The sequence below is a fragment of the Gobio gobio genome (assembly GCF_949357685.1).
Source record: "Gobio gobio genome assembly, chromosome: 3".
Classification (NCBI taxonomy): Eukaryota; Metazoa; Chordata; class Actinopteri; order Cypriniformes; family Gobionidae; genus Gobio; species Gobio gobio.
The window spans coordinates 18,955,065-18,967,270 of record NC_137099.1 but is presented as its reverse complement, the minus strand read 5'-3'; the positions used below and the strand labels follow the sequence as shown (position 1 = coordinate 18,967,270).

At 40.3% G+C, this 12,206-nt stretch overlaps 1 protein-coding gene across 1 annotated transcript in view; it reads left to right on the top strand.

Annotated features, from left to right (window-relative positions):
• dlc1 (DLC1 Rho GTPase activating protein) overlaps window positions 1-12,206 on the top strand; it is a 168,267-nt gene that overhangs the window by 140,771 nt on the left and 15,290 nt on the right. Inside the window, exons 6-8 of the mRNA XM_079813013.1 lie at window positions 9,401-9,472; window positions 10,522-10,603; window positions 11,414-11,477. Of these exons, the coding sequence (XP_079669139.1) occupies window positions 9,401-9,472; window positions 10,522-10,603; window positions 11,414-11,477 (218 nt within the window). The remainder of the gene's footprint in view (window positions 1-9,400; window positions 9,473-10,521; window positions 10,604-11,413; window positions 11,478-12,206) is intronic.

Here is a 12,206-nt window from a genome sequence, read left to right as displayed (position 1 = left end):
ACGGTCCCTCTGCCTCGTTCTGCTTGCCACAATCATTATTTAAATTGTTAATCTTGAACAAAAAAAAAAAAGTTATTCTAAGTAGTGTACCTTTAAGAATGAAATGGTTTTGTGTTGGGAGAATACAATTGCCAGGGTGGAGTGAAAGGTGCAGACATACAGATGACAGACAGAGACGGAAAGAGGGATGAATCTGGTGAGTCAGTTTCAAAACCACACACATCTCTCACTCAATGTCTCTGGCATGTCTGAATGCAGTTGCTGAATTTCTGGAGAGTGAGGAATAAAGGCTGAGGTAAAGATTCCACAAGTAAGGCAATTTCCCCTGTAATAACCTCTGCATAAGTTTTTCCTTGTGAGTCAGACATGCTACATTATTTTACAGAACCGGACAAGAGAAATTAATGAGGCTTATGCAGTAGACTTATACTTTTTTTTTAATCATGTATAATGAACACTGAAGGCCACTTCCATTGCCTTGATACCATAGTGTGCATTGATTTTACCTAAATATCTGCATATTCCTATTTATTGCATGATGAATAATAAAATGGATATCAATAAAATGAATCCTACTTTGTGACTCCAATCAAAGACACACATTTCATTAAAAATGCATTACATGGCTTACATGAATAGGTCTCCATTCTTTGTCGTGATTTTAATTGAACCGGCAAAAGGAAGTGAACGTGACTTTCTATTGACTTCTAAAGCAGGAAGCATCAGAGAGGACCATAAGCTTGTTTGATCTCAATAAGAGCTCCTCACACAATAGAAGCTCTTGCTCTGCTGTGCAAAGCTACTGTTGCCGCGCTGCACCTATGAGCGTGCGTGCGCGAAGAGACGAGGATCAGGGACGCCTGTTGATGGGGCTTGTTGGAATTACCATAGCAGAACGGACTCATTGTCTAACCCCTTTCACAACATCATGTCCCACAATAGCGGCTTTCAAACGGCCCCACTTCTTAATGAAGACCTCTAATGATATGCTAACCGCGCGCAGTTTTAATTGCAGTTTAAAGTTAAGTACAAAACAATGTCGTTCAGCCAAATGAACAGTAGGCTATTCGAGCCCACTCTCACTTTTGGATGATTTGAATTTCGCTTGAAAAGCATAGAGCATTTTAGATTTGGATTATAGACAGACAAGGACAAAGACTAGTAAATAAAATAAAATAAATATGATTTTAAATGAATTAAATTGGCAATGCGCGTATGCGCGCAATGGTATCCTAACTAAGACATGGTTATCTTTATTTTTATATGTAGCCTAATTAATTTAAAATGAATTAACAATTTTTGTATAATAATTGTAATTGTGTTATTAGACTATTTTAATTCGTATTAATCGGAGTTTAATCTGCTGCAGGTAATCTATTTAAACGCATCTGGATTTAATGTTAATCCTAAATCAATTTTCACTTTCTGTAACCATAGCTCCAAGTAGTGACACTGGTGAAATTTAGAGGAGAACCCCACTTTCTCCTTTTACTGCCATCATATATCTAGCTAATAGGATACTTAATATAGGCTATATTTCAGGCGGGGGGGGGGGGGGGGGGGGGGGGTTAATAGGGTTCAAAAAAGTTTTTTTATTTTTTTATTTATTTTTTTTACATTGTTTATTAGCATACAACCATTCCGATTATTTTATTTGGACTTCGTGGTTTGGTAAGATTAATCAATAAGTAACGTCGACTAATTTACATTTACATGTAAGAAGATTCATTCATTTTGTAATGTATATGCATAATGCAGCAAACGTCATGGAAATCATTCGGTTGGTGTATTTAAAAATATATTACTTATAATTTCCATTATTTCTTGTAATAGTCTTGTTGAGTGTTTAATGTAGGCCTACTTATACATTATTTTTAGGCTATTGTTATTATTATTAAACATTTCTACATGTTTATCATTTTCCTGTCACTAATTTTATTGTGTGCATGCATGGGCTATAAACATGCCAATGAAATAGGCATTGGCAATTGAATGATAGCTCCACCTCCCCGTCTAGAGCAGCGAAAGCCCACCTGAGGCTGTCCTGGGCGGGGAGGTGGAGCGTTCTCCCAGCCTCCCATTCCTAAACAGTGAATCAGTCTGTTCATTCACATTCGCATTCACACGCGGGCCAGTCCGTTCACAGGCGTTTCAAACACAGCTCTCTCGTGGAGTGAGGAACATTTTTTGCCCTGGGCAGACAGGAAAGGAAATCAGTCATGGATTTACTTTTTTGCTCTTTGGCCTTTGGACCTTCTATAAACGTTATTTAGTCCGGAGGAACCTTTTTTAAATCATAGAATTTGCGAATTCACTTCGTAGGCTGTTGGAATACTATGCGAGCTTTGCTGTAATGTTGGAATAAAACCAAGAGGACTCGTGAAGCATCGCAGCGGGACTCAACATGATCCTTACTCGTAAGTAGTCCTATATGTTTAACAGTAACTTTACGTTAATTAACGTTAACTCTTACTGATTTGTTTCTCTGTTGAGTTTTTGCAAGTCTTTGCAGTGTCCGTTTCTAATGAATCACTTTTTTTTGTAATTTGGTGGCACCTAGATGTATTATTAGATTAGATGATGCTATGAATGCCATATCACATCTTAAACGACATAAATAAGTTTACTAGCTGATTTGAAGTGAATCTAGATGACATTGATAAGACAAGTCATATTTTTAGGAGCTGGCTAGTTATTTTTATTTATTTTTTTATCCGATGTCCATGGGCAGTGGTTTTAATGTAAGTGGTAGGCATATACAAATGAAAAACTGCTTGATTTACGTAAAAATCGAATTATATTTTGTAACACAGCTATTATATTGTATTGCTTGTGTATTTACGTTCAACAAGTAGCCTATATGTCTCTTTGGAATTGCCAGTTTTGGGTCTGTTCACCGAAAAGTTACAAGTTCGAACCTTGCAGACTGTTATTCAACTGTTACTACTGAACCATTGGGTCAGTTATATTTCAGCATCATCGTCCTACAATGAAATTATTATAATGGACGTCATAAATGGTTGTCATTTGAGGGTGCATTTAGCCTAAATAAAACATATTTTGTGTCAGAACATGATTCGAACAGTAGGAGAGGATGTAGGAGTGGAATGTTAAATATTGTAGTGCTCGTTCATTTTTCTCCCTTAGTTATTCCAGCTGTAGATTTTCATCTCGTCCTGAAGTTTTGAGTTGCAGTTATTTGGGTGATGCGTGTGATATCTTTCACGCGCCGCCGGCGCTCCAGTCCAGACTGCCCGATAAGTAGCCTAATCTCCCCTCGCGATCCCCGACACCATTGGTTTTTACGTTGATTTCACATAGTTCGTAGATAAGAGTGGTTCTTCAGTGTTGGTCTACGTTTTCATTCATGCAGAGACTGGGGGAGGTTTTGCTAAAATCTGCCATTGCCAAAGAGCGCGTAAAGAGTGCGCTGTGGTCCTCTGATTCTGAATGCGCATTCGTGCATCTTTCCTTGTGTTGAGGGGTGGTTGTCCTAACAATATGTGTTTTTACATGCACATATAATGGTGTTTTGAAACAGCGCTTTAGTTACGACGAAAATAGTTAGATTAAAAGCTAGACAGAGTGAAATAGACACTGATATAAGTCGAGATCACCTGAGGAGGTAACCATAGCAAAAATGCGCTGCTTGAGCGTTTTTCTGTTAAGATCAGTATCGGACTAACAATAAAAAACCTTAATACCGATATTATTTCGTTATTTATAAAATTACACATCACAATTGTATATAAATCTAACTAAACTAAATAGATCTACATTATAAAAAAAAAAAATCACATTTAGCTAGTTTACTGCAGTTTAGGCCCACAGTTAACATTGCAAGGGTTGCACAAGATAAGATAAAGTTTGTTCTCCTTTTTACTGAGAGAAAGTGGAGCCCCCGACTATTAACCCATAGGTTAAATACGAAAATGTTACTTAGTTGATAAATTGATCTCAGATCTTTTGTCATGCTTAGAATGACAACCTATTTTTTTTTTTATATTCTTAAAAAGAATGCAGTATTTAAAAGTAGGCCCTATATGTTGTTGTAGGAGGTTCCATGTCACATTTTTTTTTCTCTTTTTCTAAGCAGAGGTTGATAAACTTGAGGTCATGTTAACTCCAGATGATAAGGCAGTAAAGCAGGTCAGTTAGGAGCCAAAGGAAAGAATGCCATGCTTAAAACATGTCACTTTGAAGATATACATGCACCGCCTCATAATCTAAGGTCATGGTTTTGGTGAGCATAATGGACTCACATAAGTAAAGAGCCTTGAAACTCATACACACATTCTTAAACACGCCATTGAAACCTTCACATTAAAATTTCTGGAAGTGTATAAGCAGGTTTTCAGCCTCAAACCTCATTTGTTGCCTCCTAAGAACTGTCTGATTGCTGGGTTTTAGTCTATAAAGGTAAAGAATAAGATGGTGTATTAGAAGCCCTCTGTGATATTAGAGGAGGGTCTTTCTTTCTTCACCTCTTTAAGTAATCGTTTGATCATAGATGAAATGGATAGGGTGACATTTCATTGAGCATATCTAATCATCTGACCTGAGATCAGCCATGCGTTACACAAAGTGGCCAGTCACCAGACCTGGCCAAGCTGGCTCTAGGTCAGTGATAGCTAATGTTTAAATCTGTCAGAAAGTCCAAGACAGACATAAATGGACCCATCTGGCAAAGTGTGTGTAGGTGCCTGGGATAGTGGTGTTGAGTGACTGTGATAATGGTGTAACCCCACGATGATCATGATCCCCTGTGTTTGTGACCAGATGGAGGGGATCTTCTCATGTTCAGAGCTACCTGACTCTTGCTCGCTACCCCCATATGTCTATACAGGCCATGCCAAAATATGATATGTGTGATCCTCAACAAATGATGTATGACTGCTCTCTGCAGATTTAAAATGTATGTGTGGAAAGATGAAAGATAAAGAGCTTAGTGTCTTGGAGGCAGTTTAGCGAGTAGGACATCAGGTCACATGAATCGTTGATAAAATTCCTTCTAGTTCCGCTCAAAGACAGATATTGATGTTTGTGTGCTGTTCATTTGAAACAAGGACTCTTTAACTAGAATAGCACAGCTTCAAAAATAAAGGTTCTTTATTGGCATTGATAGTTCCATGAAGAATATTTTACATCTATGGCACCTTTCCATTATACAAAAGGTTGTTTATAGTGGAAAAGAGCTCTTTGCATTAAAATGTTCTTCAGACTAGAAGAACAAAAATTTATCTTTTAAGAACTGAAACCCAAAATGTATATTCGATGTCATTGCTCCAGAAACCCCCTTTTGGAAACTTTATCTTTAAAAGTGTTGGATTCTGGATCCATAGTAGAGAGGTCTGTCTACACAAACTCGCTTGCGCACACACGTATTCACACACACAGGTTCCACCTCCTCCCTCATGCTGAGGAACCATCGGCCAGCAATTGTGAGAACTTCCTGTGACAGGAAAAAGAGGACGAGGAGGAGAGAGAAGAGAGGAGGAAGAAGAAAGGGAGGAGGAAGGGTAATTTTAGAAGCGGCAAAAAAAAGGTCCAGCTAGCAGGAATTCAACTTTAGCCGGGTTCATGGGATGTTCTCCCAAGAGATTACGCCTGTATGTCTTTCTCCGGGTCTGGAGGCTGTAGTCTGCCTCTTTGTCTTGCCTGTCCCTTTTTTCCCCGCTCTCATCAACATACATCAAAAAGTTCATTCATTAGATAAAAAAACGGAAGAATTAGGTGGAGGGAATATTATATGCTTTGATGAAAGGAGAATGCACAAAGGCACATGTTTCTGTGACGGATGCCGCCTAGACATCCTGTGTGCTTGAATTGGGTCACCGTGGCATTGAAGAGGTCGCAGGTCATGCATCCACTATAGGTGGCTGGCACCAAGATATGAAACAGATGGATTGTAGATTAAGGCTGATGAAGAGAGGAAAAGAGATGGGAGGGGACGGTGATGACTGTTGGCTCCCCTAAAACAATAAATCAAAACTATTTGATGAAATGACATGGTTTTCAGAGAAAAAGCATCCATTTCAGAAACTCTGTAAGTGATCTAGATTCGACCATCAGCAACTCAGCCCCCATCGGTCAACCTCTAGGCTACTTTAACTTTGATTCTTGATTATGTCACCTTTTTCCATCATCACTATTTTTATTAGTTAGTAAACTGTTGCTAAACTAATTCAAGTGACCCATAACCTGCACAAGTCTTCACATCTATGAAACAATGACATAGACCTTCTGGGATATATATTTTCTTTGGCTTGGAAACGTACATTGTGTCATATTAAGAGGAAAAAGTGTTAGAACATCCAACTCTGTGAAGTAATACTGACGTCATTCTCACTTTCAACACAATGTCAGTTCAGTTGCTCAATCTGATGTGTTTGTGGCTGAAAATTTAGTTTCCTTTAAATATAAACGCATGTACTTTACTATCAAGAAAGAATCAAAGGCTGTTTACTTTACTGGGGAGGTTCAACCTATTTCTCATTTTCTCTGAGGTCGAACGTTCGACATTCCATGTGTGTGCTACAGGATGTAAGGCGTTCTCTGTGTTTGTGTTGGCGCTGAAGGCCTCCATTATCTGGCCTTGAACAAAAGGAGGTGTGTCCTCCAAAGTGACCATGACAACCATGGAATGAGCCACTCTTATTGGCTTCCTGTCGGCCTCGGAAAGGCAAGGGAAGTGTGGTCGCCGCCTGGCGTGCGAATCCGCATAGACTTGCGGGGAGAGCACAGGATGCGACGTGCGTACACAAACAAAAAAACTACGCTTGCAGCCCATATTCGAAATTTACGTGTGGATGTGTGTACTGCTTTGAGTCCTGAGATGGCGAAAAAACAGGGTGTCAACAGCCTGTGCGCATCTACATGACATCCATTAGTGTGAGAGAGGGCGAAACAACTTCTCAAGTGTGTTTATGCTTATCTATCTTCATAAAGGCAGCATGTTTGAGTGTGTTTTGTGGGTGTACAGCTGTGATGAATGTATCCTGTACTGTGCTTAGTGAGTTTACCCATAGGGAAGAAAAGTCTCAAATCAGATCTCTTTAATATCTCAATTGTTTCTTCTAGAGATTAAATGAAGAGGGATGTTTCCCTTTTTCATAAGGTGCAGTCACATTAGCGAAATGTCAGCAGAATTTTGCAGGCAAAAACCGTTGGTGAATGCAGTGAATTCAAGTGTTATCTTATAAACAAGCAACATCTGCATGGCGAACTGTTTTCACCTTCATGCGAAACTCCTGATCATATGGAATCCAATGGGAATCACTTGATTTTGCCCTTAAAATTTCGCTGAGCAATGTTAAATGTGACTGTAAATTTAGACCAGTGTTTCCAACCCTGTTCCTGGATGGACTACAACAATACACACTTTGGATGTCTCCCCTATCTGACCTATTCATTTCAGGTCTTGGAGTCTCTACCAATGAGCTGATGATTCAGATGTGTTTGAGTAGAAAGACTTTAAAAATGTGTAGTGTTGGGATGCCTTCGGGAACAGGGTTGGGAAACACTGTGGGAAACAAAGTCTTAGACAGTTCTTCTGAGAAAAGACTCCAGTAATCTCATGTCTGCATGATTTTTGTGATGCCATCTCTGGTAAGAAAGCCTTATTTATTGTGGTTGTCAGACAGGCACCTGTGTGATAGCGGCCCATTGTGATCAGACAGGGAGGGGGTACCTTGCTGATGAAAGGAAAAGCCAGTCGGTGAGACACTGCCGTGGAGTCTGTGTGTGTTTGTGTGTCTCTCCATCATTTACATTTAAATGCATACAGTCCTCTAACATTCTTGCAGCTGGATGGTCTTCAGTGGTGCCTAGACAGTGCAAACACACACATATCTATACACACACTCACACAGGAAGCCACAGCGCTCATTACAGACCGTACCAGAAAAGTGTGTCATTATTTTAAGTGTAGGACATTCTTCAAAGTTCACGAACTCCTAAAAAGTGCTTTCGGGCAAAATTCTGTCAGTTGCTTGAAAGGAATCTCGTCATGCGCATGTGGATTCTTGAGATGGATTCAAGATTCAGGGTTTTTTTTGCATTGCCATTCTTGCTGTCAAAGTACATTTTGAAATACTCCTCTCTCCGGCTTTATTCTTCTCTCTCCCCCGGCAGAGGACCTCCCTTATCGCGTGCCTCTGTTGTTGTCATGCGTGCCGTCACTCTCACGCTCGTTCGAGTGGGGAGTCACGTATCCCCGCTAGTAGAGACAGAGTCTGCGACCTTTCCTCTGGGCAAAGTCAGCAGTGTCTTTTTACACGTCTTTCTTTCACATCTCTTTCACTTGGCCCCTCCTAATCCCCGGCCTTTTTTTTCTCTCTGTTGAAACGATGAGGAACTTATCTCAGGTGGTCTTTCAATTTTACGTGTCATCATTGCAGGCATTGCAATTAGAATAATTGGAATTTTAGAGTTTGGAATGTGCACAATTAGCCGTTGAGAAAAGCAAGAGGTCCCTCTCTGCTGATTACAACCTATTGTGAGCTGTGATTGTGTAGATTGTGCTTGTGATAGACAACAGCATGGCCAGCAGAGAGACGCATTAGCTGTGTTACACCTTTAGAGGGCACTAATAGGGTCTAAGTAGCACTTTTACACCAATACAAAAGAGTTTAGATGCTTTTTATCCCCAAAAAAAAAAAAAATCCATTAACCACCGTGATAGTCCCCCTGGAGCAACCTGAGGTTAAGTGCCTTGCTCAAGGGCACAATGGTTATCAGGAATGATTGCGATCTCAGTAACTCGCCAGTTCCTGCGACATGCCTGCTTGAGTTCAGTTCAGCAATCTTTGAGATCCTTATCTGCCCATTCACCATCACATAGTCCAATAAACACACACACAAAAAAACTTGGCATTAACTTTCTGGGACTATTGAAGAGCTTTCAAACTCTGGTTTTGTAATTTTATACCACGTCTTGGTTTCGTATAAGCATTTTCAAGCAAGTATTTACATGAGGCGAGTGTTGCTAGATAGAGTATCGTCAGAATCGCAGTTAAGCTCCTAATTCTGACACCTCACTGTGTGAAACAGGCCTCCAGAAGGAGTCAAGATGCTGTCGGTGGTGTTTGCCATTTGGCATGTGGCGTCTAAAGAGCCGTTCACAGCTAATGGACAGGGATGTAGCACTTCTCCACCGCCTCAACAACAGTTCTGACTGCTTTGGACGGCCACTTAGCAGTGCCGTCTCAAACATTACACTATAGCGCCAGGTTGAAAAGTCAAGATAACCAGCACTTAGCAGGGAACTACATAATAAAGTTGTTGAGTCTTTCCTCTCAAAAGATTTGGTTATGAATTATTCTTCATTATGTTTATGCTTAATGTTGTCATCAATTTGTAAATGTCAATCTCTCTCTTTCTCTCTTTATCTCTTTTACAGAAATTGAGGCGAAGGAGGCATGTACATGGCTGAGGGCTGCAGGTTTTCCACAGTATGCTCAGCTTTATGAAGGTAGGACCCTTCACATTTCAACATCACCAATTCCTGACCAAAGGACATGGCATTACATTGGCCAGTTATGCCTTGTTAGCATGCATTTGTTTGTCAAATCAACAAATCAACTAAAATGGCAGAAGGCTAAAGTGGTCCAGTTTTCACTATGTAAAATGTAAAACTGATCAGAGTCACAATTTACCTTCAGGGCTCAAAAATGTTCTTGAACTATTTTCTCTGGTTCTATTATCATTGTCATCACCTCTATTATCATATTCTCTCTCACTGTCTATCTCTCTCTGCCCTCAGTCATACTATTACGCTGCACCTAAGGTGTGTTAATAATTAGATGAAGGTGGCATTGTCTTTTTATATAAAAAATAAAACACTGTCATATACAACTCGTAGAGGAGCAGATGTCAGATAACCCGACACCTCAGGTGTCCAACATCACACAGTTTTGGCCTACTGACTCCTGCCATGACTGTGCCTTGTGAGAGGTGTCTTATCGGTTTCAGAAATCTGAATTGAGAGGCCGAGCTGTCATGATTGCCCCACTATAGATAAGAGAGCCAGTACAGTAAGGAAAAGGTCTTCAGGAAAACAATAAAAATGTTATCACTATCTCGTACAGACTCGTACATACAAGTTGTTTGGGCTTGATAAGTTGTAGAGTTGTGAGTTTCCCCAAAAATTCTAATTAATGAACATGTGAGTTATTAAAGACTTAAAGACTGGGCTCTCTGAGGGTTGCTGAGCGCCTATTGTGATTCCTACACCCCCTTCCTACACACACACACACACACACACCTCCCACTGTTGAGCGCTGCAGTATTGCAGCTGTGTTTGTTTGGCTGGCTAAGACGTACTTCCTCTACCTTTTCAACACCGGAGGAGGGGAGGTTTGTGTGTGTGTGTGTGTGTGTGTATGATAGAGGGCAGACACACATTCCACTTACTGCCAACATCCCCTTACACACATTACACTTCAGTCTGTTAATTGGGTCTCCATTCTTTTTATATAGAATTTATTGTCAATTAATTTCTGTTTTCTTTCTCTTTTTCAGATGGTCAGTTTCCGATTGAGATTTCCTCAGTTACCAGAGATCATGACTTCTTGGATCAAGATGCTATAGAAGCCTTGTGCAGGTGAGACATACATTTATTTTGGTGATTTTGTCATATTTACCTAATTTATAGGCACAGTTTTATATTTTTCCCATAGAGTAGGGCTCTATGATTCAGTGCTAGAGAAAATCTAAACATTTTCATTTTGATATAGACAAAAATAATCAAAACTCATTTTTAAACATGGGTTTCCTACATTGTCAGGCTTTAATAATGATACATTTTCAGTTCTATATACAAACTGGCTCATTATCTTAGAATAATTAGAAGAAAGAAAGAGAAAGTGAAGTGTCTTCCCTCAGAGAAGGGTCCGTCAGAGACCAGCTGGAGCTCACAGACATCTGGAGGCCATTTTCTGGTGCCAGCCCCCCAATGCAGACAAACACACATTCCCCCCTAACTCAGGGTCACATGACACCAACCAGGTGGCTTCTGGGATAAGCTTTCCATCTCTTTTGTTGTATTGTTGTCGCCACTCCAGATTTCTACCTCCTTTTTTCTTTTCTTCCTTTTTAATTCTCTCCCCGTCTGTCTTCCTCCTTAATCTGAAGTTTATCCCTCAGCAGCTCATTATCGGGCTTGGCTCCCACCTCTCTCATCCTCTTCTCATCTTTTTCTATCTTAGTCTGTATCTCTATCTCTTGCTTACCCTTCTCTGCCCCCCTCCTCTCTCTCTGTCTCTGTCCAGGGTTTTGACTCTGGCAAAATCTGTTTGTTGGCTAATGACTGGATTTAGCCTTTGTTTGCAACTCCATGGTTCTTTTCAAGGTATCTGCTTAAAAAACAACTGTCACAGTTTCACTCATTTATCTGTATGTGTGTGTATTGCAGGAGACTGAACACCCTAAACAAGTGCGCTCTTATGAGATTAGAGATCGCCCCTCAAAGAAAAAGAGTAAGTGTCTTGTCAAAAATCCCTTTCTCTTTATTTTGTTAAATCATTGCCACCCTCATTACATTCGTTTGTCCAGTCAAAGATCCTACATGTATGTAACTCAAATTTGCTTTGCGTGTCAGTTAATTATAAGGAAGGTCCCAAGGGCAGTGCAGAATGTCTTTTATGTCCAAATGAAGGGCTTTCGTTAACTCCTCTCCTTATGATTTCCTTTGCTCCTGTTTGTCATGTTTTTCTCACCATACGCATCCTAAAACCCCCCCTCCATACCATAAAAGGAAGAGAATGCACACTCTGCCTTGGGTTGTTGGTCACTCTGTCAGTGTGGTTTAAGAGTGAGTGTGTATAGTCTAAGACTGCCCCAAAGCCATGACTCAAACAGCATGCAGGTCGAGAATGCAACAACAAACAATCCAACTATGTAATCACAACAGGGAGCTTAGGAAGATAACCGTCACAGCAGCTTCTTTTTCAGCTCTCAAAATGTGTAAGTCTGAACAATGGCAGCCTTGTCAAGTGTGTGTCCTGTTAAGAAAGTTAATGACCCTTTAGTGTCACCTTGTGTTGATGGAGTCAAAGGTAGAGGTCAGGAGATGACTTGAGGAAGTGATCTGCCCTTTTCAAACATACAAGCAGAAACCATCCCTGGAATGCATTGATCTGTTCAGGTGGCCTCTGTAGGGTCCTCCTCTGTTCCTCATCTTCCTGTCCATGCAGCTTATTTTAAAG